Source organism: Gopherus evgoodei, chromosome 13 (assembly GCF_007399415.2).
Source record: "Gopherus evgoodei ecotype Sinaloan lineage chromosome 13, rGopEvg1_v1.p, whole genome shotgun sequence".
NCBI lineage: Eukaryota > Metazoa > Chordata > Testudines > Testudinidae > Gopherus > Gopherus evgoodei.
In genome coordinates, this window is record NC_044334.1 from 8,310,057 (window position 1) to 8,334,898 (window position 24,842).

Genomic DNA, 24,842 nt, shown 5'->3' on the forward strand with positions numbered 1-24,842 from the left:
AGACTGAGCGCCGCCCGCAGCCGCCCTGCCCCGGGCACCTGCTCTGGGCAGGGGGCGTGTAACCTTAGCCCTGGGCTGTGGGACTCGGGCTTGCTGCGGCCCAGGGCCAACACCAGCCTTGGCGACCCCATTAAAAGCTTTGAGATCCCTGGCCTGACTGACTAGTGCGCTGCCAGCAGGGAGCCAGGCCGTTCCCTGGGCTAGACAGGGGGACACAGCACTAGCTACGAGCGAGTGGCGCTCAGGGGAGAGCGGCTGCAGCCCGCCAAGCCCTCCCCCTGGCGGAAGGCTAAAGCCCCCTCCCCATGGCCTTTCCAGCCCCGCCCTCCTCCCTCTGAGCCGCTGGGTACCGTTTCCATAGCGACCAAGGCCCGCCGCAAGATGGCGGCCGCGCTGAGGCGCCCTCCGCGGCGTTTTTCGGGCAGCCACTGCCCGCCATGATCCCTGCTGTTCTCTGGGCGCTGCTGCTGCTGGGGTGTGAGCGCCCCACGGGGCGGGCCCAGACCCCGGCTTCGCCAGGGAACCCCGGTGGGTGCTGGTGGGGCCCTGGTAACTATTGGGGAGGGGGGTCTAGGTTTGGGAGCGGCCCGGGGCGTGTCCCGCCTGGCTGCCATCCTCGGGTCTGCGGGGCGCTGTTCAGTTCAAGCCCTGGCCAGGCCAGGCAGTGGATGGAGCGCAGACACTGTGTGGGAGAGGAGGCCCAGAGGCTATCGGGGGTGGAGAGGGGCAGGCAGTGACCCGTGTGAGAAGTGGGGGAGGGGACACAGGTACACGTTGTGGGGTAGGGTTGCCAGTTTTGGTTGGACTATTCCTAGAGATTTACTCACATGACAATTCATTAAAGATTAAACATTAATCCCTGGAGACTCCAGGCCAATCCTGGAGGGTTGGCAACTGTAGTGGGGGGGCAGTGGGAAGGCCCAGAGCCTTGTGAGGGAGGTAGAGGGGAGTCCAGAGGTCCCCATTTGGGAGGCAGAAGATGGGGGGTGGGAATTGAGGGACCCGAGACCAGTGGGGGAGCTAGGAGGATGGGACAATGGGGAGGGGTCAGAGAGACCAGGACGGTGGGGTGGGGTTACATAGACTCTAGGACGTGGGGTGTACAGACTGAAGATTAGTCAGACCAATAGGAGAAGCGTAGAGGAGGGAAACTCTTAATTATGGCATGGGGCTTGTAGGGTCAGGTGCTGGACAGGTCAGGGTCTTGTGGCTCATGGGAGAGGCAGTGAGAGTTAACCTATGACTAGTGGGTGTTTATAGATTTTTTGAGATGGATTGTGTGGAGCTATTTGGTCGTAGAGAATGGGGGACAACAAGGAAGGGTCAGAGAAAACCAGAGGTCTCTCTCTTGTTATGGGTGTACTATGGTAATCTGGCTTTCAGAAGTGACTCTTCAGTGTGTGGAAACCAAAGGTGCTAGTGCTGCCTGGAGTATGTTGACGTTGGTAAATGTTCCTGGATGCTATAAGTTTATTTTGTAGGAGGAATAACCATATTTTTTTAGGATATCAGAACTTTCTTTTTAATATTTAAAGGCTGCAGATGAGACTCCATAAAATACAACGTGTGTGTCCAGAAGAGTAAGAGAAATTTAGAAATTGCCCTCCTTTAGGGTTGTTTTTTTCTTTGGGCTAAGTTTAAATGACCTGTTGATGCCTTCAGGGAGATTTGAGTAAAAAGAACCAAAAATCTGGTGGGCTACTATTCTTTTGGGCTCTATGAGAAATTGATCTTTGTTTATTTTTAATGGTTTAAATTAAGGTTAGAATGACAGGAAAAACAATCAAGTCGTGTCCACCTCATTTTGTAATAAATATAAGATTTTGAGGATGTTCTGAATATTAATACCAATTTGTTTTCTTGTTAGTCTTTCAGCCTTCTTTTATCCACATGTCTGGGCCCACAGTCAGTTCATTTTTAGTTGGGAATTCAACAGATGTTGTTCTGGGTCTAAATGTAATTCATGTGAACACTGAGACAGGTGAGATCACTTAAAATCATTACTTTTAAAAATTACAGTCAAACAAGTATTAGTTGAAATCTTAATTCACTTTCTGTTCCTAAGATGATTGGAAGGAAAATTATATACTTTGTTTTACAATTGCGCTGACCAAATAAGGCCTTGATCCTACAACCAGCACTGCACAGAGCCCCATTGCCTCCACTGAGGCTTCATGTGGACATGGGAATCTGCCAGTGAGGCAAGGTGAAGGTGATTTAAATCACCAAGTGAAAAGCCTCAATTTAAATAACTGATTTTCATCAACTTTTCCATTTATACTTCAGTACTTTTCTAAAGAAAGATATATTCTTAGTGTTTCATATAACCATTAAAAACATGTTGATTTACAAATAAATAGAGTCTTTACACTAGATTTGGTACACATTTTTGATGCTTACAAAAGGATACAGTATAACTTTATACATTTATTTAAGCAGCTATGTGGCTTAATATTTTCAGATTCTTAATTGTACATTTTTAGTACATTACAAAATGGTGAATAATATATTGCTTATTTACTAATATTGTGCCATATTTGTAAAGCTTGACTTTCAAAATTTAGATGGTTTCCCCCTGCTTATTTCCTTATAGAGAAAAGCAGCCTTTAACTCAAAGTTTTTGGCAGAGGCTCATTGATTCAGCATATTTATTTTTTATTTCAATGTTGTAAGAGATTATAAGTCTAGGCCTTAAGATATTTTGTATGGAATTCAGATTTAATTTTAAAAAGGTTTATTTTTAAAAAGAAAAACGTATTATAATTTAAATAACAAAATTAAAGCAAATCCAATTTAAATAGATCTGTGATTTTTATCTATCCTGTCATATGGAGCCAGTTGCAGGATTGGGGTTTAACTTTGCTCCATGGGTAGATGAAAATGACGGAAAGCAGCAAAACAAATTTTACCTTTTTTTTTTTTTTTTTCTTTTAAATCTAGGAATGTTGCCACTGTTACACTGCAATGGGAGTAACAGATATGGTGAATGGAGTTTGAATGTTTCTCATGGTATGGTATGTAAAATACTGATTCTTCACTCTAAAGGTAGGGAGTAGAAGTTTGGTGTATTAAAAGTTAATGTGAAGCTAATTTAATGATAGTGTAAAGAATACCCATGTTTGATTTCTTGTCTTCATCTCTTGATTATTCTTGGAATAATCATTCTTGTGGACCCTGAAGATCCCATGACATTTTTCATAAGAGTAGCGGTTTAGGTATTTATCCTATGTCAAAATTCAACTCTATCATGGTGGTTGCCTGCTGCCCTTCTCCCAGAAGTAGATGCACTTGCTATCTGTTTGTAGTTTGTGATGGGGATTGAGATATTTTGAAAGGTATTATATAAGAATAAACGGTGCTATGTAAATGCTAGATTATCACTTTTATTTATTCTTACGAATTCTAGAATTTCTGTGGGATACCATGATTGGCTTTGCTTGTGGTCAGCCAGAAGTGTTTTTCTAAATTGAGGCCTTAATGGACAGCAAAATTAGTCCAATCCACAGCTGTCAGGACTCTATAAGAAACCAAAAATGAATCCTTTTGCTTGTTTTAGGTTTGTGCATGAGAGTTTTGAGGTAGTATAATTCATTTAAGTGTGAGCAAACATCTGTGTAGATATGTTAATAAATTCTGCATACATTTCACAGCTTTCTTTACCTCCAAATCTCAATGCAGACCTTTGTCCCATACAAATATGATATTTGATACAATGATATACAGAGGCTTCAATTTACAATGTCGGTGATGCTTGCCCTGCACAAAGCTGATGCAGGGTATGACTACTGCATTTAAAAATAATTTAGTAAATTTTAAAATAGCTGTCAAACTTTAACTGATATTTTTCAGAATGTTTCCAAAGTGACACTAACCTTGATGAGAAACCTGCAGTTGTGTTTGTCTAACGCAAGTGATTGCTGCCTGGAGCCACTTTGCGTTGTTGAGACTCTTCAAGTTTCTGCTTGCCGTGGTTCAACAATGTTGGCAAATCTCCTGATTCAAGCTGAAATATATGTCAACTCTTCCTTTACAGGAAATGTGTCAGGTAAATGTTTAGGTAGTTAAAAAGAAATCAGTATCTTGGCTGGTTCCAGTTTCATTTTTGAATATATGTATGTGTTCCTTGGCACTTCCCAGTGTGCTAACTCTTGTTGCCCCAAACTTTAATGTATTTATAATTTATAGACAAAGGATTAAATCAAACCAAAACACTGATTAACATCAGTTGCACTAGCCAGCATTTCACCTCGTAGTTTATCTAACGTCTGATTTATTTTAGCAGTTACTTTCCATCTGTTCAGTCTTAATGCAAACAGGATTCTTCTAATCTTTTAGGTTAGACATCTGAGATGTGAAGTTGCCTGTTAGAGGAGAGTTCTTAGTGGGTTTGGTTGGGATGGGTTTGGCCCAAAATGTAAGGTAATTGGAAAACTAGAGATAGGGCAGCAATAAAAGATCCTTGGTACTATTTGTCAGTATTTAAAAAAATAAAATGTATAAAGTAGGAATAACCTTTAACGTCTACTTTCTCTTTTTTCTTTGTTAAAAGAATGTTGTCATATAAATCTGTTAATGAGATTGCAATGAAAATGAAAATGTTAATTTTATGGTCTAACTTTATTTTATATTCCGCTTTTATAGAAAATGCAACAGTCATCCCTAACCAAGTGTTCCAGCCCCTCGGCTCTTGTCCTTGTAACTTGACAGCTGGAATTTGTGATATTCGTTGTTGCTGTGATCTGGTACTGATTACACATTTAATTTTTAAGTTATTCCCTTTAAAGTTTTTTGTCACCAGTACTCTTAGTGGACTTTGCTGTATTTCCCTAAAATAACTGAGAAATTATTTATTAAAATATTGTACATTAGTATCAACTGTCTGTCTTTGAAGAGTAAATACATTACTTTTAAAACAATATAAATAGGGGACTTCAGTCACTAGAAGTGTCCTAGACACTAAATTTCACTGGAAACACTGTTTCTGTTATTGCCCTCTGTTTTTTAATGGTAGAATTTTAAAAAGGGAAACTTGATATAGTGAAAACACTTAAAAGGCCACACTCCGCTCAAATGTTATGACTCTGCTAAATGTGTTACGGAATACAACATTTGTGTCCGTATTTCCATTTTAATCTTAACTCCTCATTGTGCTAGGAGACGCTTCTTAAATAACCCTGATATGTACATCACCTGCCATGTGAGAGCATCCTTGGTAAAGCAGAAAAACAGCCCTGTCATGTTAAACGACTTCCTTTTTTTCATTTCAAGGAATGCACGTCAGATTTGAAGCAGTTGTTCAGTGGATCATGTTTTACTGGAGTGTTTGGTGGGAATACAAACCCACCTTTTGACCAGTTGTGTTCTGTTCAGACAACGAACAGTGCTCCTGACTGGTTTCCCTTCTTGTGTGTACAGTCTTCTCTTAACAATACACCATTTCTTGGCTACTTCTACCATGGCTCTGTGTAAGTTTTAATAAAAAAAAGTCATAGTGAATGTATCAAATAGTTATTATATGCCAAAGAAGTTATGCCACTTTTGTAATGTGAATAATGTTCTTTACAGGAACTATTCAGAACCAACATTTTAAAATATATGCATTATTTAAGTTTTATAGTGAATTGTAACTGTGTGTATGGATTTTGAGGTAATATGAAAGAGGGAGATTTGAAAGAGATAATGAGTAATTATTTGCATTGATAGATGATACACTAATCATTTATTTTTTTAAATTTGTTTGCAGTTCTTCATCTCTAGTTTCTTCATTTAAGATTCCTTTGCAAACTGTTCTAGAAAAACCTTTAAGTGGTTACAAACAAGGAGATCCAATTATGACAACAGAGAATGAATATTTTACAATTCATCAGGTAATAGCTTCATGTTAGCAGTATTTGGCTTTTGTTTTTTCTTTCTTTTCCTTGTCTGTCTGTCTCACTGTATAAGACCAAAGACAGATGCAAGCAATTCTGTGACTAACTGTTTTGAACTGGTGAAATACACTTTTCAGCTAGCACAAAATTCACAATCAATATATACATATCGTCTTTCTACCATCAATTTTTTCCCATATAAAATTAATATTTTGAATTTAACTTAGAAAAATACTCTGTCAAGAAATATAAACAAATTTGGCATAACTTAAAATTTTTAGGGGTTCTTAACATATTTTTGTATTTTTTATATTCCCTGCTCTTTAACTGAAAACTGTTTATTTTCTGTTACGTCAACTACCCAGGCTTTTTCTAATTTTCTTTACATTTTAGAATTTTCATTTTAGAGGCACTGATTGTAGTTGGTCTACAAATCAGAGTGAAACCTTGAATTATATTGTAATATTATTGAAAGCCATGTTTTAAAATCTGATTCTTTTCATATAAATCATTTGATCTAACAGCTTGCTTGTTTTGAGATAAGTGCATAGTACAGACACCATGTTTTGAGATAAGGGCATAGTACAGACACCATGTGCAATGAAATAGCTGTGTGCTTTTTAGCTTGAACAGTAGAGCTAGAATAAATTCCATCTTCATATTCTTTTCTGTTGAACTGCATGCAGCGATCCATGGCTGGGCAGTGTGTTGGAAACGCCCCAGTAGCATTCCTTCAGAATTTTGATGATAAATGTGTTACTAGTCTGTCGGCTTACAAGGAAGGATTGTCTCATAATGTGGTGATAAACAGTGGTACTGGAGGTATGTTGTGTTTGCTTTGACAAAAATGTACTGATATTGATTTAAGAATAGATATAGTGATCTTAAAGTCCTAAGACTGACAGTATGATATCCTGCATTGTTTTTGTTATGTTCTAACAACTTCTCCCTTGCAAGGCATTTTAGCCATTCAGCTGTTGACTGATTGGCTTTTGTAGCAAGCCTCCTGCTGTAGGGTCCCCAGATCCAGGATATGAGACTTTGAGCTTAGGGTATGACTTCCTCAGTGTCCCCTCTCCCACCAAATACAGATTTTGACCCCCCTCCCCCCTTGAGAGCATCCCTTTCATGTATTCATAGTGTTGTAAGAGCTTTTTCCCTCCCAGCCAAGGGCAGATACTATCCTCCCTTTAGAGTTAGCCATAGGTGGCTTCTCTGTAACACTTTGTTCTCCTAGTGTAGAAAGTATTATCTCCTGGGTCTCAGATATAGAGTTACATTACCGCCTGGCCATTGTGCCAGCACGAGGATGACATATCTTAAGTTGTTTGCCAATAAAATTCCAAAGGTAAGACATTCTCTTTACACTGTAAAACACTCCACCCCATCTCACTTCTTGTCACATGTTGCACTTTTCTGTGGGAGTATATTAATCATTTCAATAAGAAAGATCTGATTATAATTAGAAAATAGTGTGTGTCAATATCATTACTGCTCTTCTGGAATTGTGTATTTGTACAACTAGTGGCTTAAAGTGTTTGGGCCTAATTCAGTCTTCCTGTTGTGCCTGTGTATCTGAGGGCATTGCTTGGGTCCATTATGTTGCTCTGCATCTTAATAGAGCAACTCAGCAAAAATAGCTTATTTTGTAGTCATGTAAAGCATGCTCTTTCAGAGGAACCTGTTGTGGTGTAACGACTGTATAGTCTTTTACTGAGAGCTGCTGGTTTATTTTCTAACTCTTTTTTTTATAGTTTAATAAATCCTCTACCTTGGATGAGGAAACAGTATGAGGCTATGTCTCACTTGCTAGTTAGACCTCCTGCATTTACTGTTTTTTCTTGTCAGACACCATCCAACAAAATGTGATCTATGGGAATGTAACTGATGTACGTAACTTCATCACTGAACCAGGTATGTCTTCTGTACTCATGTTGTTCTTACCATCCTTAAAGAGACAAGGAGTTGATGATTAAGTTAAGATGTTGAAAGAAATCTTTGCAATTACCTGAAACTTTAAAAAACAAAACAAAAAAACTTTTGTGCTATGCAAATTGAAAAATCTTAGTCTTATCCATCTCCCTTTGAAATCTATGTAAAGAAGTCTATTGACTTCAGTGGGAGTTGGATCAGACCTCTAGTCCTTATACATCTTAGCCAGTAGCAAAAGTAATTTTATAAAACAAAAAATGAACAGTTGTAATGGAGTTAAGATGTAACGATCCATTTGGCTATATTTAAAGTTTACACTCAAGTATAATAGTTGAGCCCCATCCACATGCAGATGTAAAGATTGGTATTTTGAAAGACCTCCTTTCTCATTAAATGCATCTTACAGCCAATTGATCTACACTTTCATGTAGAAGATCTCCAGGCTAGAAGAGTGCATCATGGATGCTCAGCACTGGTATGGTATCATAGTAACTAAACACTAAAACGGAGGTGTTTTTGTTTTTCAAAAAAAGTTAGAATGAAGGCTATTATGCCAAAGATTTTGTTAAAGATAGATTTTCTATAAAATGCAATTTAAAAAAAAAGCTTCCTTAAGGCATAATAACCTCTTTCATTAATATGGTTTCCATCATTTGAACTCTTCTTTTCTTTGCAGAAGACATTCAGAATACTGAAGTTTTATGTATAAATGTGACCTTTGCAGAATATTACATGTTCATATGGAAAGGCAAGACAATAGAGGAAATAAATGTCACAGTCCTCATTGGAAAATTATGTGATGGAGGTACTGTAATGCATCTCTACAAAATTGCTTATTCAGAAATAGTTTTTTTCTTGCAGCATACAAGTTTTGTGAAAAATACTTTTAATCAAACATCAGAAGACATGCAGTTTGAAATAGAATTTTCCATTGGGCTAAGAAGAGCCGGGTGGTGTCTGGTTCGTATATTATTTGTTTTAGGGTAGTTATTTCTTAATCAACAATTGGAAGTTGATATTCAATGTACTGTTTACACAAAAAAAGGCGTGTCAGTGGCCTGCATTGCTGGATTTGAGAAGCTTCACAAAAGGTGTTAATCATCTTCTGAAATCATATATGAGCATGCACAATCCAAGAGTGTGGGTCTAAATGGCAGCGGCTGGTTGATGTGTATGTCAGTTAAAAGGACTTTTTTGACTGTGAGGGCAGCGGGGAAGGAGTTCAATTTTTGATGCATTGCTTTTTTAAGTAACAAAAGTATTACAATGGACTACTTTTTTTGCTAAGAAATTATTTACTTTTTCTTCTTTTAATAGAAATACTGACACAGAGATTTTCAGTAAACTTTGTAAGCTTCAATAGTACTAATACAACAGAACTATCTGGAAATCCAGGTAATACTACTCTGTTTTACTTTATCTTCTAGTGGCTGATGGTGGGGAAGGGGGAGTCTTTTTTTTATTGATAGCCATAACAGTTATGCCCAATTCTATTTACTGTATCCCTCTCATTGTTGTCCTAATATTGATCCTCACAGCCTCCCTGTTTTCTACCCTGTCACTGATAATATTGATAATGCTGAAAATTATCATCAGATATTGTGGAACTAAAATATTAGGGTCTGATTCTGAAAACACTACCAGGCATAGTGCTTGCTACTATGAGTATTCCTATTGAAATGATGCATTAGCAGTTTTCATCCTAATGCTCCCTTGAGTGTTGAATTAGAATCTTGTTCTGTGGCTGCATAGGAGGATAGAAGAGAAGAGGCTTTCTTTGCCCTCTTTCCTCTCTTCCATAGTGCAGCCAGCTAACACAAGGAAGAATTTGGCTCTTACTGTTTTCTGAAAGTCATTAATACTCTGTTTGAAGTTCACCATTCTTGCTGTAATGAAAAGTTCTGTTTAGATGTGAAACTGAGTACCTAATCAGTCAATTAGGGTTCCACAGAACTGTAGGAGACAATACTTCTAGCAGAATGAGAAGGCTTCATGATTATACTACTCGGCACTTTTAGAAAGCATTTACAAACACTAACTAATCCTCACAACAGTCTTATGAGAGAGTAATTGAGACTAACAATAATACCTAGCTCTTCTACAGTGCTTTTCAGCAGTAGATCTCAAAGCGCTTTACAAAGGAGATCTGTATCATTATCCTTAAGGTCACAGAGTAGCCAAGGAGCCAAGATTAGAATCCAGTAGTTCCTAGCCTTCATTTCTGAACTCCGTTCACTAGACTATGGCACCTTTTAAGAACTTGGGGAGTTTTATGTATTATAAAAATGTTTGTCAATGCTGATTAATTCTTATAAAACTTTCACAGTTTCTCTTTGTGTTTAGGTTACCAAGTTGGCAAACCTGTTAGAGCGGTAAATATTTCTTCTGATACTATTACCACTCTAAAACTTTGGCAGCCAGGTACTACCTTTTGATATGCTGTTTTAATCACAACTACAATATAAACCAAAAATACTCTAACTTTATTATGTTTTGCTTCATCTTTTTGGATGTTGGGCTTCCCAGACTGCTCTGAGTTGGTAATCTAATGTTTCTTGGAATTTAAATAAATTTATAATAGAAACTCCAAATACAATGAAATATACAAGTATAAATCAGATTTTCCTGTATCATAATTATATTTTGTATATAATGCTCTCTTGAATAAAAGACCACTACTGAAATACTGGAAAAATGTACTAACAGGTAATATGAAGTATTGTCATTTATATGAAAGTGCAAGACATAAGCAATAAAACAGAATTGAAGAATCTGTGATTTTAAGATGCTACAAATGAAAATGGATGGACGCTTAAGATAAATAGAATTTTAGTAGTACTGTATTTGAGCTAAACTGTTTTAGCATTCTAAAACAAAGTAGCTTTCTACAAATTTGCTAGCTAGAGACTGAAAAGTTGATATGAGAAACACAAATGGATGTTTTCATTTTGTAGCTGGCAATGGTTTGTGTACATCAGCAACTTTCACACCAGTGCTGTTTGGATTAAATTCCTTATCTGGATGCATTTTAGAAGTGAATATTAATGAAGATTGCAGTCAGTTAAGGTGAGGTATATGTGGGTTGTCCTGTCCTGTGTCGTCGCACCCCCTCCCGACCTATTCATTTGTGGCTTTAAATATTTATAGAACTCTTATCTGAATATTCAAAATAAGAAACCGATACACTTTAACTAAACTTGATATTATTATAGTGGTGGGTTTTTGTTTTGTCTTACTATAGCCCATGGTGCAAAACAGTTCCCCTACAAGCCTCTTATATCCATATGTTCATATTTTTCTAATTACTGGTATGTAACTTTGGGCGAGGGGAGGGATAGCTTAGTGGTTTGAGCATTGGCCTGCTAAATGCAAGGTTGTGAGTTCAATCCTTGAGGCGGCCATTTAGGGAATTGGAGTAAAGAACTGTCTGGGGGATTGGTCCTGCTTTGAGAAGAGAGTTGGACTAGATGACCTCCTGAGGTCCCTTCCAACCCTGATACTCTATGATTCTATGAAAATGGCTATTTTTAGTGCCTTTTTAAAGGGGATTTTTTAGTAGTTTCAGCAAAAACTTTAAAGTTGTTTTGGAGTTGGGAGAATGTCAATAAAATGAATTTTCTCCATTTTAAAAAAAGACCTATTTTTTTTCCCCCCTGGAATAACTCAAATAGCTGATATTTGTTTTTTGTTAAGTGCCTGCACTGAGAATTTTAAAACTTCAAACTACTAATAAATATCTCTTGTTAAAAATCCCCGTGGGGCCCCATTTCTATAATCTCTGAGGACTCCACAATCTTGAGTATATTTATCCTCACAACATTGTTTGGAGCTAAGGCAATGCTTTTATCCCCATTTTACCAATGGGAAATGGAAGCACACAGGAAATCTGTGAGAGAGTTGGGAGTCAAACCTAGGTCTCCAAAGTCCCACATTAATGTTCAAAGCACTAGACTAGCCTTCCTCTCTAGTGATGGGTACTTAATTACAACAAATGCTGGATACCCTTGTTTTACATCTCATTCAGAAAATGGCCCCTCCAGTAGTATAGCAACTTATTACATCATGCCTGGGCATGGAGTTTACTGGTTCAAAAGAAAGTGTCACCCTCCTGAGTCATCCACATCAATTCCAGCAGCACTTGGATTTTCATATTGGATCTCCTGTACAAGTACTGACAAGATCTAATAAAATCACAGCCCAGAGTGCTGTAGAGAGAGGTTTATTTGTAATGTATTACAACATGAGTGTTTTGCAGGGAGGATGTAACTGATAGATTTAATTCATTAATACAAGCTACTCATGTTGGGAAGAGAGGCAACTCAAGTTACAGTGATCTAAATGACTTGGTGGAAATAATACGTAAGTCAAAGCTTCATCTGTTATCTGTATCTTAGATTTATATATATTTTAGTTTTACTTTAAAATATTCTAATCATATTGTAATTTCTCTTATAAAACCATAGTAAAGGTGTATGGTAACTATTTTAATTTCAAGTGATGAGAAACCCTCTTTTTCTGTGTACATGCAATGCCATCCCCCCACATTAAATATAAATACTGATAACTATGAAAAAAAATTGACAATGAAGAAATAAAAAATGTCATGTGGAACCTCTCTTTTATCAAAGGATGAAAAGGCATTTTTGTTATATTCCTATGCAATATTTAGTAGTATCTCACTGCATCGTGATAATGTTTAAAATTTTTTTAATATATATATTTTTTTTCAAATCTAAGTAACTCAGTTTTTCTGAATAGGTTTAGATCCACCTAATCCTAGTGCAAATGCAAGTGTTGGAAATTTGAATGGCATCTGCTCAGATATTCCTGCTAACCTTAATATTCACATAATCACTGCTGATGTGGGTGCAGTAGAAGGGATTGCACAGGAAGAGATACTTGGTGTACAGATCAGGTACAATAAAATCATGGTGGTTGTTATATTTCATTAATATTGTGTTCAAGTATAGTTGGACACTGTAGGGTAAATGAGACCAAAAATATGTAGATTAAAAAAAAATTGCTTACAGGTTTTTCATGATTATCTAGGGTTTTGTTTGGGTTTCCTCTTCTCCACAGTGTTTGCAACCCAAATCCAACTGCTCTAGTACATAATCAGTTTTGCTTTCTGGTTAGCTTGTTTTCATTTCCAAGGTGAAATGTGCAAAAAGTAAATTATTGGTGAAAGATAAAATAGACTTATTAAAACTGAAACAATAAAAAAAAAAGTCTCCTCCAGTGTTGCTAGCAACAGCAGTAAGGAAATGTATTACTTTAAAATATTATTTTAACCTGGCAGTCTTTTTTAATTAGCAGCCATGTTTCTCTCTGCTTGTAAATAACTTTACTTGTGTAACGTCACTTGATACACATTTGTAGCCTGATAAGTGGAAAAACTCCGGAAGAAAATAACCAAAACTCATAAGTTTCAAATGTCAAAAGCTCATGTTAGCAGTATGTTTTATACATTCCATCTCATTAGATGAAGATAATATAAATCTTTATAGGTAAAATTTTCTATTGTATGTATGCCAAAGTTGTGTCAGCAAAAATAAAAATAAAAAAATTTACTCACTGTCCATGCAAAATGAGCATTTGTTTGGACTGGCAAATGTGCATTGTTGCTTAGGGATCCTACCTAACTGCTATTCTGAGTACTGGTCATAGCTCTGATACTGACTGGCTGAGTTACCCAGGGCAAGCCATTTAACTTCTCTGCAATTCAGTTTACTGCTAGGTGACATTGGCATGATACTTACCTGAATCACAGTGTGATGTGAGGCTTCCATCAATATTTATTAAATACTTTGTTCGCTATGATGAAAAGACAATATAAAAGTGAAAAGCATTTGTATTAATCTCAGTGTATTGAAATTTTAATTAGGATCAAGGAGAATGATATTGCCTAGTTCTGATTAAAATAGAGAATAATTAATAAAATTATGAAAGTGCAGTGCAAGAATACAGCTATAGATACACTGTAAACATTCTTAAAAACCCTATATAAGATACTGTCAAAGAGTATATTTGATATTTCCCGTATAAATTACATTGACTGTATGTTAATTTTCTTTCAGTTTTTCAACAGTGATATGGCAATTCCAGTGTGGGATTATCTGTGAAAATAAGTCCAGTTCTCTTCCTATCACTGCTTCAGTCCAGTTTATTAAAGTACCAGCTCAACCACCCATTCCAATGACAAGGTAACTTTTTATAGAAATCAGATATCTAACATTGACTATGAAGAAATACCAAATTAAAATAGCAATAATAAAATAGTAAATTTGGTTTGCCAGAAAATAGTCATTAGGTTTCAGGCCTGGTTAGACTGCACTGAATCATAGCTGTTTTATCAGTTAAGTGTCAGTTTCTGTGAAGTGCCTTAAATCCCACTTAATCAGTAGAATCTCAATGGGAGTTGAAGAGTACTCAGCATGTAGGGCCTCATCCTGCAACGTTTACTCATGTGACAAGTCCCTCAGTAGAATTATTTGTGTGAGATTCTCTCAAATGGATAATGGGTGCTGGATCAGCCCCTAAACTGACAATTGCTTTGTAGATACAGTCAAACAATTACGTTATTTCTAAAGCATAGTGTTTGTTCTCTTGCTACTAGAACCGTAGAATTACATATGGAAAGGTCTGTTAGGTCAGTCCCAGCAAGTCAAGCTTGTTTCTTATAGTAAACTGTGTATTGCTTTGTCCAGTCTAGTTTTAAGTTTCTTAAGAGATGAGACTTTTTCAGGAAACTATGTTATGGACTAAAAATTCTACTATAATTTTTTTCCCATTATATTCAACCTAAATTTTCCTGTCTCTTTCATCCCAGTTCTTCTGGTTTAAAACTTTAGTACTACCCCCAAAAGAATCCTCTCTGTTGGTGTAAATCTGTGCTCATCACAAGAAGGAACATTCCCTTAAATCATCCCATGGCTAAAAATGAGAGATATTGATTAGAAAAGAAGTCTTCAGGTTTCATGCTCCTGTTTTAATTGATCTTTCATGAAAAAATAATTTCATGAAGAAACAGCTGCAAGATTATTTAATCCAAACAGCTTTCCAATTTGTCTTTCCCTTTATTTGCACTGGTGCCTGGTTGTACCATAGTTGCAATTTAAGGTTTTTTTAAACTTGTGCTTGTAGATTTCAGATTAACTATACAGAATATGACTGCAATCGAAATGAAGTTTGCTGGCCACAACTCTTTTATCCATTGACATGGTATTACACAGGTAAAAAAGTAGTATGTGTGGAGTACAATGTATTATCAGGATTTCTTCAAATATTAAAAAAAATCAGTAAAATTACATGATTTGTAATAGGGAAGTGAAGTTCTCCTGTATTTTGGAAATTGCAAGCTGTAAAGTATGTTTGTTAAATTGTTCTTTACTGTCCATGATTGGATTTATATTGCATCTTGGCAGATAAATAGGGAAAAAATGAATAGTTACCAGACTCAGTACTTTGTCAGTTCACTTGGGATTTTATTGCTATTTTTTAAATGTTTTTTTAGGGAGAGTAAGGTTCCTTTTCTAGCCCCTTTCAAATTCTCTATCCCCCTGTGGCGGGTTGATGACTCACCAGCACAGCGCCTTCTGCTGATTGTCCTAGGAATTAACTCTTGCAGCCCAGAGCACCCTCTGCAGGCCAGTGTCTTGCTTGCCACTGGCCCCCCATTTTCCTTTTGGACCTTGGGGCCCCTTTATCTTGGGGTGCTGCCCCCTGGCAGTGCCCCACACTCTGGGTCTCCCCTCCCAGGGGAACCCCACCCTCTATCCCTACTTTGCCTCAGTGGCTACCGCCAGTCTCCATTTAGCCCCGCTCACTGGGGCAGATGGCAGTCTGTAAACTACTAATCATTGGCAAGGGGGTTGGATCAGCTGTCTCTGCCTATTCCTGGGCTGCCCTTTTGAACCCTAGTACCCTTTTGTGGGCCCTTAACTCGGCCTGCAGCCTGGGGATCCCTAACTCCCTCTGCTCTTCCCCAGCATGATCCACCCTAGGTACCCTCCTCAGCTTCCCAGGCATCCAGGTCGTTCTCTCTGTAGAGAGCTAGAGAGAGTGTGTTTCTTAGTCTGTGGCCCTCAGCCGTCTTATAGGGCCAGCTGTGGCCTGGTTGGGACATGGCCCCACCTGTGGTTGCTTCCTCCAGTCAGCCTGAAATTTCTCCACCATAGTCCTCTCCAGGGCTGCTTTAACCCCCTCAGGGCAGGAGCGGGGTGACTACCCCGCTACATCCCCATTCTGTTTACTTTTCTTTCTGGCCAACCTACTTTATAAAAAGAATGCATGGCTTGCGCTATAATACTGGCCTGTTAGTCTGTCAAGTTCTGTATTCTGCTTTTGCCTGTAGCATTTGGCATCTTTCAGCTAATTGAGTTAGGAACTCCTGTGTTCCAATCCAGGCTTTGCCATTTTGGTAGATCAGTTAACTTTTCAGTTTTTCCACTTGTAAAAGATGAGTCTGATCTGCTTAATAGGGGGTTGTGAGGATTAAATAGCTGATGTTTGTAAAGCACACTAAGGCACTGCTCCTGCAATGAGAACTGCAAGGGTACAGAGGACTGCCCCTACTGTTCTCAGCACGAGAGTGAGGCCTCAAGTTGTTTTGTACTACATTATTTTGTTCAGGTCCATGTTCAGTTGTAGTCTGTAGCTTTTTATCTTTAGCTAATTTTTAATTCAATATAAAAATAAAATTTTAGGGCCAGGCTATAATAAATCCTTATATTTATTTAGATTTTTTTTTTCTTTCAGGAGAACCATATTCTCAGCGTCTTGCCAAAGGCTTGATACTGGCATTTTTCTTTCTACTCGCAGCTGTTCTGAGTAATCCTTGGAGTAGAATCCTTAAAGTGTGAAATAATACTACAGTTTAAAATTTGAGAGTATAAAGAGAACCATTTTACTAATGTGTTTTTTTTTACACTTTTGTATTCAACCAATGTTTCAATAAGTAGTATTTTTATTATAAATCTTGTGAAAAAAGTAATTTTTGGATTTTGTATATTTTTATATAAATACTCAGATGTAAAATTGTCTGTTCTATATAGAAAATGGTTGCATTAGTTTTTTTAAAAAAGATAATCTGTTAATTAAGGGCTAGAGCCTGTAAATGGATCTGCCAGAGTACATTCCTGTGACATTGATTTAGGAGGTACACTGCATGGGTGCAGAAATGTGACTGGGTGGAATTATACCTAAACTGTAAGACGTTTGAGTATTTACCGATAAAAGATAAAAACTTCAGTTAATGATTATTTCAAGTACACAACTAGTGTTCTCTAAGCAATTTAAGATTGAGCTTTACAGTTAATTTAGTTTTTCCAGTTTGCTGGATCACTCTGGAAATAAATCATTTGAAATAGTAGCAATAATCCCAATGGAGTTGGTTTCCCATTTTAAAAAGCATCATCTAAAAAGTTGCTATAAATGCCTTATCAGATTTACAGTAGTAGTCACTGTGTTTATTTCTCTTTGTGATGCTAATTGCTGTTTAAAAATATGTCTGCAAAGGAAAACCATTTCTCCTTCTGTACATGTTAACAAGAAGTATTTTTTAAAGAAAATAATTGGCTGTTTTTTATTTTCTTAAGATCAAGTCTTGTTTTTCTTGCTTTTGCTGGATGACGCTGGGTATAACCAATGTGGGAATGTGATGTTCTCAACTTGCCTGGGACTGAGAGTCACCTTTACCCCGTTGCCTCCAGTGAGACAGAGGCTTGCTTGTGCTTAACTGGGGGTCAGTGCCTTGATACCACCAGTCTGTTAGCCATCCAGACAATCTCCTCTGAGTCATCCTAGCTCTTACTCTGTTTTACAGGTTAATCTTAGGTGTATTCCAGTCCTCAGGCCCCTCTGAAGAGTTCCCATGTAGTGTTCAGCCCTTTATGCACTGAATAGTCCCAGAAAACAGTATGCACACCATCTTGAATGATTCAACTAAGGATCAGCTCCTTGTACAATACCTCAGCACTAAGATATATTTGTAGTGAAAACAATCATAAATTTATTATCAAAGATCAAGATTCAAGAAATAGTGAGTAAGGATTGTTGCAGGCACAGAGGGTGCCTGAGGCAAGCAACAGTGGTTCGTTGCCCAGAGTGCGTAGCGCCAATAAACACACCAGGGTAGAGAAGCAAGCAAAGTTTATTTGAGATCTCAAAGCGGTGCAAGGAGACGAACGCCTCAGATCACGCACACCTACACAAGCGGCTTTTCCCTTTTTATAAGTTTTTTTTCCTTTTTCTTCCCCTCCTTCCTCCCCCTGTAACAGTTACGTAAGTGCAGGTGCATTAAGTAATCTTGGCCGCGGCAACTCGTTAGTAAGTTTTCCTTCTACAAGTTATATTGTCCTTCTGCTAAAGGTGCACAGGCCTTATCACTACTGCTCTAGACCGGTTTTAGCTGTGCTGCAACTGATAACTTACTATTACACATTTAATTTCACAGCTGCTAGCTTTCTAGATCAAGTAGAGTTCAACATGGAGGAGCTTTGGTTCACTGAGGCCTAGATTTATGCCTAGTGACACCAACAGGATAATGGAAACAGAAGGGTTACATATAAAACAAAATCAATACATGATTTCTAGAGACTAGACTTAACAGGCTAAAACACCTGGCTAGAACAGTTTTCTCACCCAAAACCTCTTGCAGACATAAATTCCACCTCCTCCCCCTCTTCACAGGTGACTTCTTTACAAAAATATCTATGTACTGTGTGTTGTGGTTTGAAGTAGATACATTTAGAAATATCCAGTTACTGCATAAAAGCAGGAATTAAGTCTAGGTATTTTTTTTTTAAGTGGGATATATTAAAAATTGCCAGGAACAATTTAAAATTTAAGCGCTCTTATCTTATGGCACATGATAAAAAATTACAGTTTACTTATCTGTCTGTCTAAAAGTATATAGTCCTTATAATCTCTCCCCACTCTTTCTAAGCAAAAATATTTTGCTCTTCTAAATCTGATCTTGTATGGAAGTTTTGCCATCTGTCATAGCTACTGGATTATTTTAGAGGCAGAGGTAGAGGCATCTGTTTCAAGCTTGGACAATTTGAATGAGATTGTAAAGAAAAATGATTGAGTAATGGATATGACAGTAAATGTCTCATGAATAAAAATAGTAATTATCTCATTAAAATACATGGCTTAAAATCTCATTTTCATAAGGGAGAGGCTTTAAAAATGACTGAATTTTCCCAGTTAAGGAGTTTCCTTACCTCCAATGGATGAGATTTAGAGCAGGCCTGAGAGGTAAAGACAATCCAAGATTATAAGGAAAGAAGGGAGCAGTTTATTTCTTTGCTGCTGAAGCAGATTTTCTGTCCTTGCATCTCCCCCCAAAGGGCCTGGGGGTTTACTTTAATGCTAGTTTCAAAGTCCTCCCCTTTGGGGTGAAGGAAAGTGTTTTGTAGTTTGCTGAGGACTGGATCCATTTGCCACATCCTTGGGGATTAGTCAAGCCCACAACCATCCCTGATTTACATTTTGCAAAACCCAAAGCTGGCTAATGAGGTTTTCCAAACCAAGCTGCTATTTTTCAGTCCCCTCTTTGTTAGACATAATAGGCCCAAACTTCAGTGGTTAATCTGAACCTCCTTGAAAACGGGGGTGGAGGGGAATAAAATGTGACTCAGATGGAAGCTGCCTGGGGAGTCTAGTGAAACTTTCCATGGAAGTTGTCTCAATTGAGAGTGCCTTTAGTAGGGAGAAAAGATGTGTTCTGAACTTGAGGTAACTAATACAAGATTAAAAAGCAACAGAGTCCTGTGGCACCTTATAGACTAACAGATGTATTGGAGCATGAGCTTTTGTGGGTGAATATCCACTTCTTCTGACATGCATCTGACGAAGTGGGTATTCACCCACGAAAGCTCATGCTCCACTACATCGTTAGTCTATAAGGTGCCACAGGACTCTCTGTTGCTTTTTACAGCTCCAGTCTAGCAGGGTTACCCCTCTGATAATACAAGATAAACGCCTGGTGAAGACAGGGGAGTTGTGGTTTTCACACAGTTAGCAGGCCCCCTATACTTTCAAGGCGCTCTTCTCTGCCAAAATCTTTGGGGTTTTATGAGAGAACTGACCCGGCTCGGGTGTGGCTGTAAATCCTGAAAGGAGCCAAGGCTCAGTAGTCTTCATCAGGATGTAGCGAAGGGACATTAGCCCCCGGGAGGAGAATGGCGGCGAGCTGGCTGCTCTCTGCGGTGCAGGCGGCCTGGGGAACTCGTTTGAACGCTTCACCCCGCCTGGGTAGTGAATTACTCCAGCTCGCTCCCCAGCCAAAGCGCCGAGCGAGCCCTGAGCCCCCCCCCGGGGCGGAGCAGCGCCGGGTTCGCCGCCGCTCGGCCCGCGCTGCCCCGGCCTGCTGAGGGGAAGGGTTAGACACCGGAAGCGGCGCGACTTGCTGCTCGCGGACGCAGGAGCCGAGCTCTCTCCATGGCCCCGGGGATGGGGGAGCCCGCCGAGTCCCGCGGGAGGCGGGCGCGCTACAGGGCCCGGTGATCTCTTCAGCCCGTTTGGCGTGTGGGTGCCGGGTGGCCGCAGCCTCCACCCCACTCCGGCCCAGGCCTCATCATGGGCTCCCTGTTCCGCAGCGAGAGGATGTGCCTGGCCCAGCTCTTCCTGCAGGCGGGCTCGGCCTATGAGTGTCTCAGCGAGCTGGGCGAGAGGGGCCTGGCCGAGTTCAGAGACGTGAGTATGGGTGGGGGGACTTCCTATCCCCTCCTGCCCATCTTCTCGCCCGAGACACCCCCCGCTTCCTGTCCTCTGCTCCCCCAGATTCCTCTTCCTGCCCGTGCCCTCCCCCGAGACTCGCCTTCTGACTCCTGCCCCTAGTTCCGCCCCCATTCCTCATCCCCTCACCTCGAGACTCGCCTCCTGACTCCTGCCCCCATCCCCCCGATTCCTCTCCTCCCCCATCCCCTCGCCCTGACATTCCTGACTCCTGCCCCCCATCCCCCCGATTCCTCTCCTCCCCCATCCCCTCACCCTGACACTCCTGACTCCTGCTCCCATCCCCCCGATTCCTCTCCTCCCCCATCCCCTCACCCTGACACTCCTGACTCCTGCCCCCCCTCCCCTCACCCTGACACTCCTGACTCCTGCCCCCCATCCCCTCACCCTGACATTCCTGACTCCTGCCCCCCATCCCCCCGATTCCTCTCCTCCCCCATCCTCTCACCCTGACACTCCTGACTCCTGCCCCCATTCCCCCCCGATTCCTCTCCTCCCCCATCCCCTCACCCTGACACTCCTGACTCCTGCCCCCATCCCCCCGATTCCTCTCCTCCCCCATCCCCTCACCCTGACACTCCTGACTCCTGCCCCCATTCCCCCCCGATTCCTCTCCTCCCCCATCCCCTCACCCTGACACTCCTGACTCCTGCCCCCATCCCCCCGATTCCTCTCCTCCCCCATCCCCTCACCCTGACACTCCTGACTCCTGCCCCCATCCCCCCGATTCCTCTCCTCCCCCATCCCCTCACCCTGACACTCCTGACTCCTGCCCCCAATCCCCCCGATTCCTCTCCTCCCCATCCCCTCGCCCTGACACTCCTGACTTCTGCCCCCATCCCCCCCGATTCCTCTCCTCCCCCATCCCCTCGCCCTGACATTCCTGACTCCTGCCCCCATCCCCCCGATTCCTCTCCTCCCCCATCCCCTCACCCTGACACTCCTGACTCCTGCCCCCATTCCCCCCCGATTCCTCTCCTCCCTATCCCCTCACCCTGACACTCCTGACTCCTGCCCCAATCCCCCCGATTCCTCTCCTCCCCATCCCCTCACCCTGACACTCCTGACTTCTGCCCCCATTCCCCCCGATTCCTTTCCTCCCCCATCCCCTCGCCCTGACACTCCTGACTCCTACCCCAGTCCCCCCTGATTCCTCTCCTCCCCATCCCCTCGCCCTGACATTCCTGACTCCTGCCCCCATTCCCCTCACCCTGACACTCCTGACTCCTGCCCCCAATCCCCCCGATTCCTCTCCTCCCCATCCCCTCACCCTGACACTCCTGACTTCTGCCCCCAATCCCCCCGATTCCTCTCCTCCCCCATCCCCTCGCCCTGACACTCCTGACTCCTGCCCCCAATCTCCCCCGATTCCTCTCCTCCCCCATCCCCTCGCCCTGACACTCCTGACTCCTGCCCCCATTCCCCCCCCGATTCCTCTCCTCCCCCATCCCCTCACCCTGACACTCCTGACTCCTGCCCCCATTCCCCCCCGATTCCTCTCCTCCCCATCCCCTCACCCTGACACTCCTGACTCCTGCCCCCATTCCCCCCGATTCCTCTCCTCCCCCATCCCCTCACCCTGACACTCCTGACTCCTGCCCCCAATCCCCCCGATTCCTCTCCTCCCCCATCCCCTCACCCTGACATTCCTGACTCCTGCCCCCATTCCCCCCGATTCCTCTCCTCCCCCATCCCCTCGCCCTGACATTCCTGACTCCTGCCCCCATTCCCCCGATTCCTCTCCTCCCCCATCCCCTCGCCCTGACATTCCTGACTCCTGCCCCCCATCCCCCCGATTCCTCTCCTCCCCCATCCCCTCACCCTGACACTCCTGACTCCTGCCCCCATCCCCCCGATTCCTCTCCTCCCCCATCCCCTCACCCTGACACTCCTGACTCCTGCCCCCATTCCCCTCACCCTGACACTCCTGACTCCTGCCCCCATGCCCCCCGATTCCTCTCCTCCCCCATCCCCTCACCCTGACATTCCTGACTCCTGCCCCCCATCCCCTCGCCCTGACACTCCTGACTCCTGCCCCCAATCCCCCCCGATTCCTTTCCTCCCCATCCCCTCGCCCTGACATTCCTGACTCCTGCCCCCCATTCCCCTGATTCCTCTCCTCCCCCATCCCCTCACCCTGACACTCCTGACTCCTGCCCCCATCCCCCCGATTCCTCTCCTCCCCCATCCCCTCACCCTGACACTCCTGACTCCTGCCCCCATTCCCCTCACCCTGACACTCCTGACTCCTGCCCCCATGCCCCCCGATTCCTCTCCTCCCCCATCCCCTCACCCTGACATTCCTGACTCCTGCCCCCCATCCCCTCGCCCTGACACTCCTGACTCCTGCCCCCATTCCCCCCGATTCCTCTCCTCCCCCATCCCCTCGCCCTGACACTCCTGACTCCTGCCCCAATCCCCCCCGATTCCTTTCCTCCCCCATCCCCTCACCCTGACACTCCTGACTCCTGCCCCCATTCCCCCCCAATTCCTCTCCTCCCCCATCGCCTCACCCTGACACTCCTGACTCCTGCCCCCCATCCCCTCACCCTGACACTCCTGACTCCTGCCCCCATTCCCCCCGATTCCTCTCCTCCCCCATCCCCTCGCCCTGACATTCCTGACTCCTGCCCCCATTCCCCCCCGATTCCTCTCCTCCCCCATCCCCTCACCCTGACACTCCTGACTCCTGCCCCAATCCCCCCCGATTCCTCTCCTCCCCCATCCCCTCACCCTGACACTCCTGACTCCTGCCCCAATCCCCCCCGATTCCTCTCCTCCCCATCCCCTCACCCTGACACTCCTGACTCCTGCCCCCATTCCCCCCCGATCCCTCTCCTCCCCCATCCCCTCACCCTGACACTCCTGACTCCTGCCCCCATTCCCCCCGATTCCTCTCCTCCCCATCCCCTCGCCCTGACATTCCTGACTCCTGCCCCCCATCCCCTCACCCTGACACTCCTGACTCCTGCCCCCATTCCCCCCGATTCCTCTCCTCCCCATCCCCTCGCCCTGACATTCCTGACTCCTGCCCCCCATCCCCTCACCCTGACACTCCTGACTCCTGCCCCCATTCCCCCCCGATTCCTCTCCTCCCCCATCCCCTCGCCCTGACACTCCTGACTCCTGCCCCCAATCCCCCCCGATTCCTTTCCTCCCCCATCCCCTCACCCTGACACTCCTGACTCCTGCCCCAATCCCCCCCGATTCCTCTCCTCCCCATCCCCTCGCCCTGACATTCCTGACTCCTGCCCCCCATCCCCTCACCCTGACACTCCTGACTCCTGCCCCCATTCTCCCCCGATTCCTCTCCTCCTCCATCCCCTCACCCTGACACTCCTGACTCCTGCCCCAGTCCCCCCCGATTCCTCTCCTCCCCATCCCCTCACCCTGACACTCCTGACTCCTGCCCCAGTCCCCCCCGATTCCTCTCCTCCCCATCCCCTCACCCTGACATTCCTGACTCCTGCCCCCATTCCCCCCCGATTCCTCTCCTCCCCCATCCCCTCACCCTGACACTCCTCCCCACCTGACTCCTTCCCCCATTCCCCCCATTCCTACTCCCCCTCGCCATCTCCTCACCCTGAGACTGCCCTCCTGACTCCTGTCCCCGTCCCCCCGATTCCTCCTCCTCCTGCCCCATTCCTCCTCACCCTGAGACTCCACTCCTGACTCCTGCCCCATTCCTCCGCCCCCTCCCCATCCCCTCACCCTGAGACTCCACTCCTGACTCCTGCCCCATTCCTCCTCACCCTGAGACTCCACTCCTGACTCCTGCCCCATTCCTCCTCCCCCTCCCCATTCCCTTACCCTGAGACTCCCCTCCTGACTCCTGTCCCATTCCTCCTCCCCGTCCCCATCCCCTCACCCTGAGACTTGCCTCCTGACTCCTGCCCCCACCCCCCCGATTCCTCCTCCTCCCCCATCCCCTCACCCTGAGACTCCCCTCCTGACTCCTGCCCCTATCCCCTCATCCCAAGACGACTACTCCTGACTCCCCACCATTCCTTCTCATGCGCCATCCCTATGGGTTATGGGATTTTTCAGAGAAAATCAGCCTGATTCTGGAAATACCAGGATGTGAGCAACAATCTCAGGTCTGGTCTACGCTAGGAAATTAAGTCAGTATAACTCTAGTTACTCTGGGGTGTGAAAAATCCACATCCGTGAACAATACACTTAAACCAACCTACCCTGGTGAAAACAGCTCTAGGCAGATAGGAAAATTCTTCTGTCATCCTAGCTACTGCCTCTTAGGGAGATGAATTATCTACACTGACAGGAGAAGCCCTCTCATCA

The 24,842-nt window shown here is 43.1% G+C and overlaps 1 protein-coding gene across 1 annotated transcript in view; it reads left to right on the forward strand.

Moving 5' to 3' along the window:
* The first annotated feature begins 375 nt into the window (after positions 1-375).
* LOC115661053 (V-type proton ATPase 116 kDa subunit a-like) overlaps positions 376-24,842 on the forward strand; it is a 52,949-nt gene continuing 28,482 nt past the window's right edge. Inside the window, exons 1-19 of the mRNA XM_030583181.1 lie at positions 376-528; positions 1,868-1,981; positions 2,941-3,014; positions 3,850-4,045; positions 4,642-4,742; positions 5,269-5,465; positions 5,744-5,867; positions 6,557-6,692; positions 7,719-7,784; positions 8,479-8,607; positions 9,120-9,197; positions 10,146-10,223; positions 10,757-10,868; positions 12,058-12,161; positions 12,561-12,717; positions 13,880-14,005; positions 14,946-15,034; positions 16,560-16,660; positions 20,322-20,501. Coding sequence (XP_030439041.1) covers positions 438-528; positions 1,868-1,981; positions 2,941-3,014; positions 3,850-4,045; positions 4,642-4,742; positions 5,269-5,465; positions 5,744-5,867; positions 6,557-6,692; positions 7,719-7,784; positions 8,479-8,607; positions 9,120-9,197; positions 10,146-10,223; positions 10,757-10,868; positions 12,058-12,161; positions 12,561-12,717; positions 13,880-14,005; positions 14,946-15,034; positions 16,560-16,660; positions 20,322-20,501 — 2,253 coding nt within the window. The 5' untranslated portion in view covers positions 376-437. The remainder of the gene's footprint in view (positions 529-1,867; positions 1,982-2,940; positions 3,015-3,849; positions 4,046-4,641; positions 4,743-5,268; positions 5,466-5,743; positions 5,868-6,556; positions 6,693-7,718; positions 7,785-8,478; positions 8,608-9,119; positions 9,198-10,145; positions 10,224-10,756; positions 10,869-12,057; positions 12,162-12,560; positions 12,718-13,879; positions 14,006-14,945; positions 15,035-16,559; positions 16,661-20,321; positions 20,502-24,842) is intronic.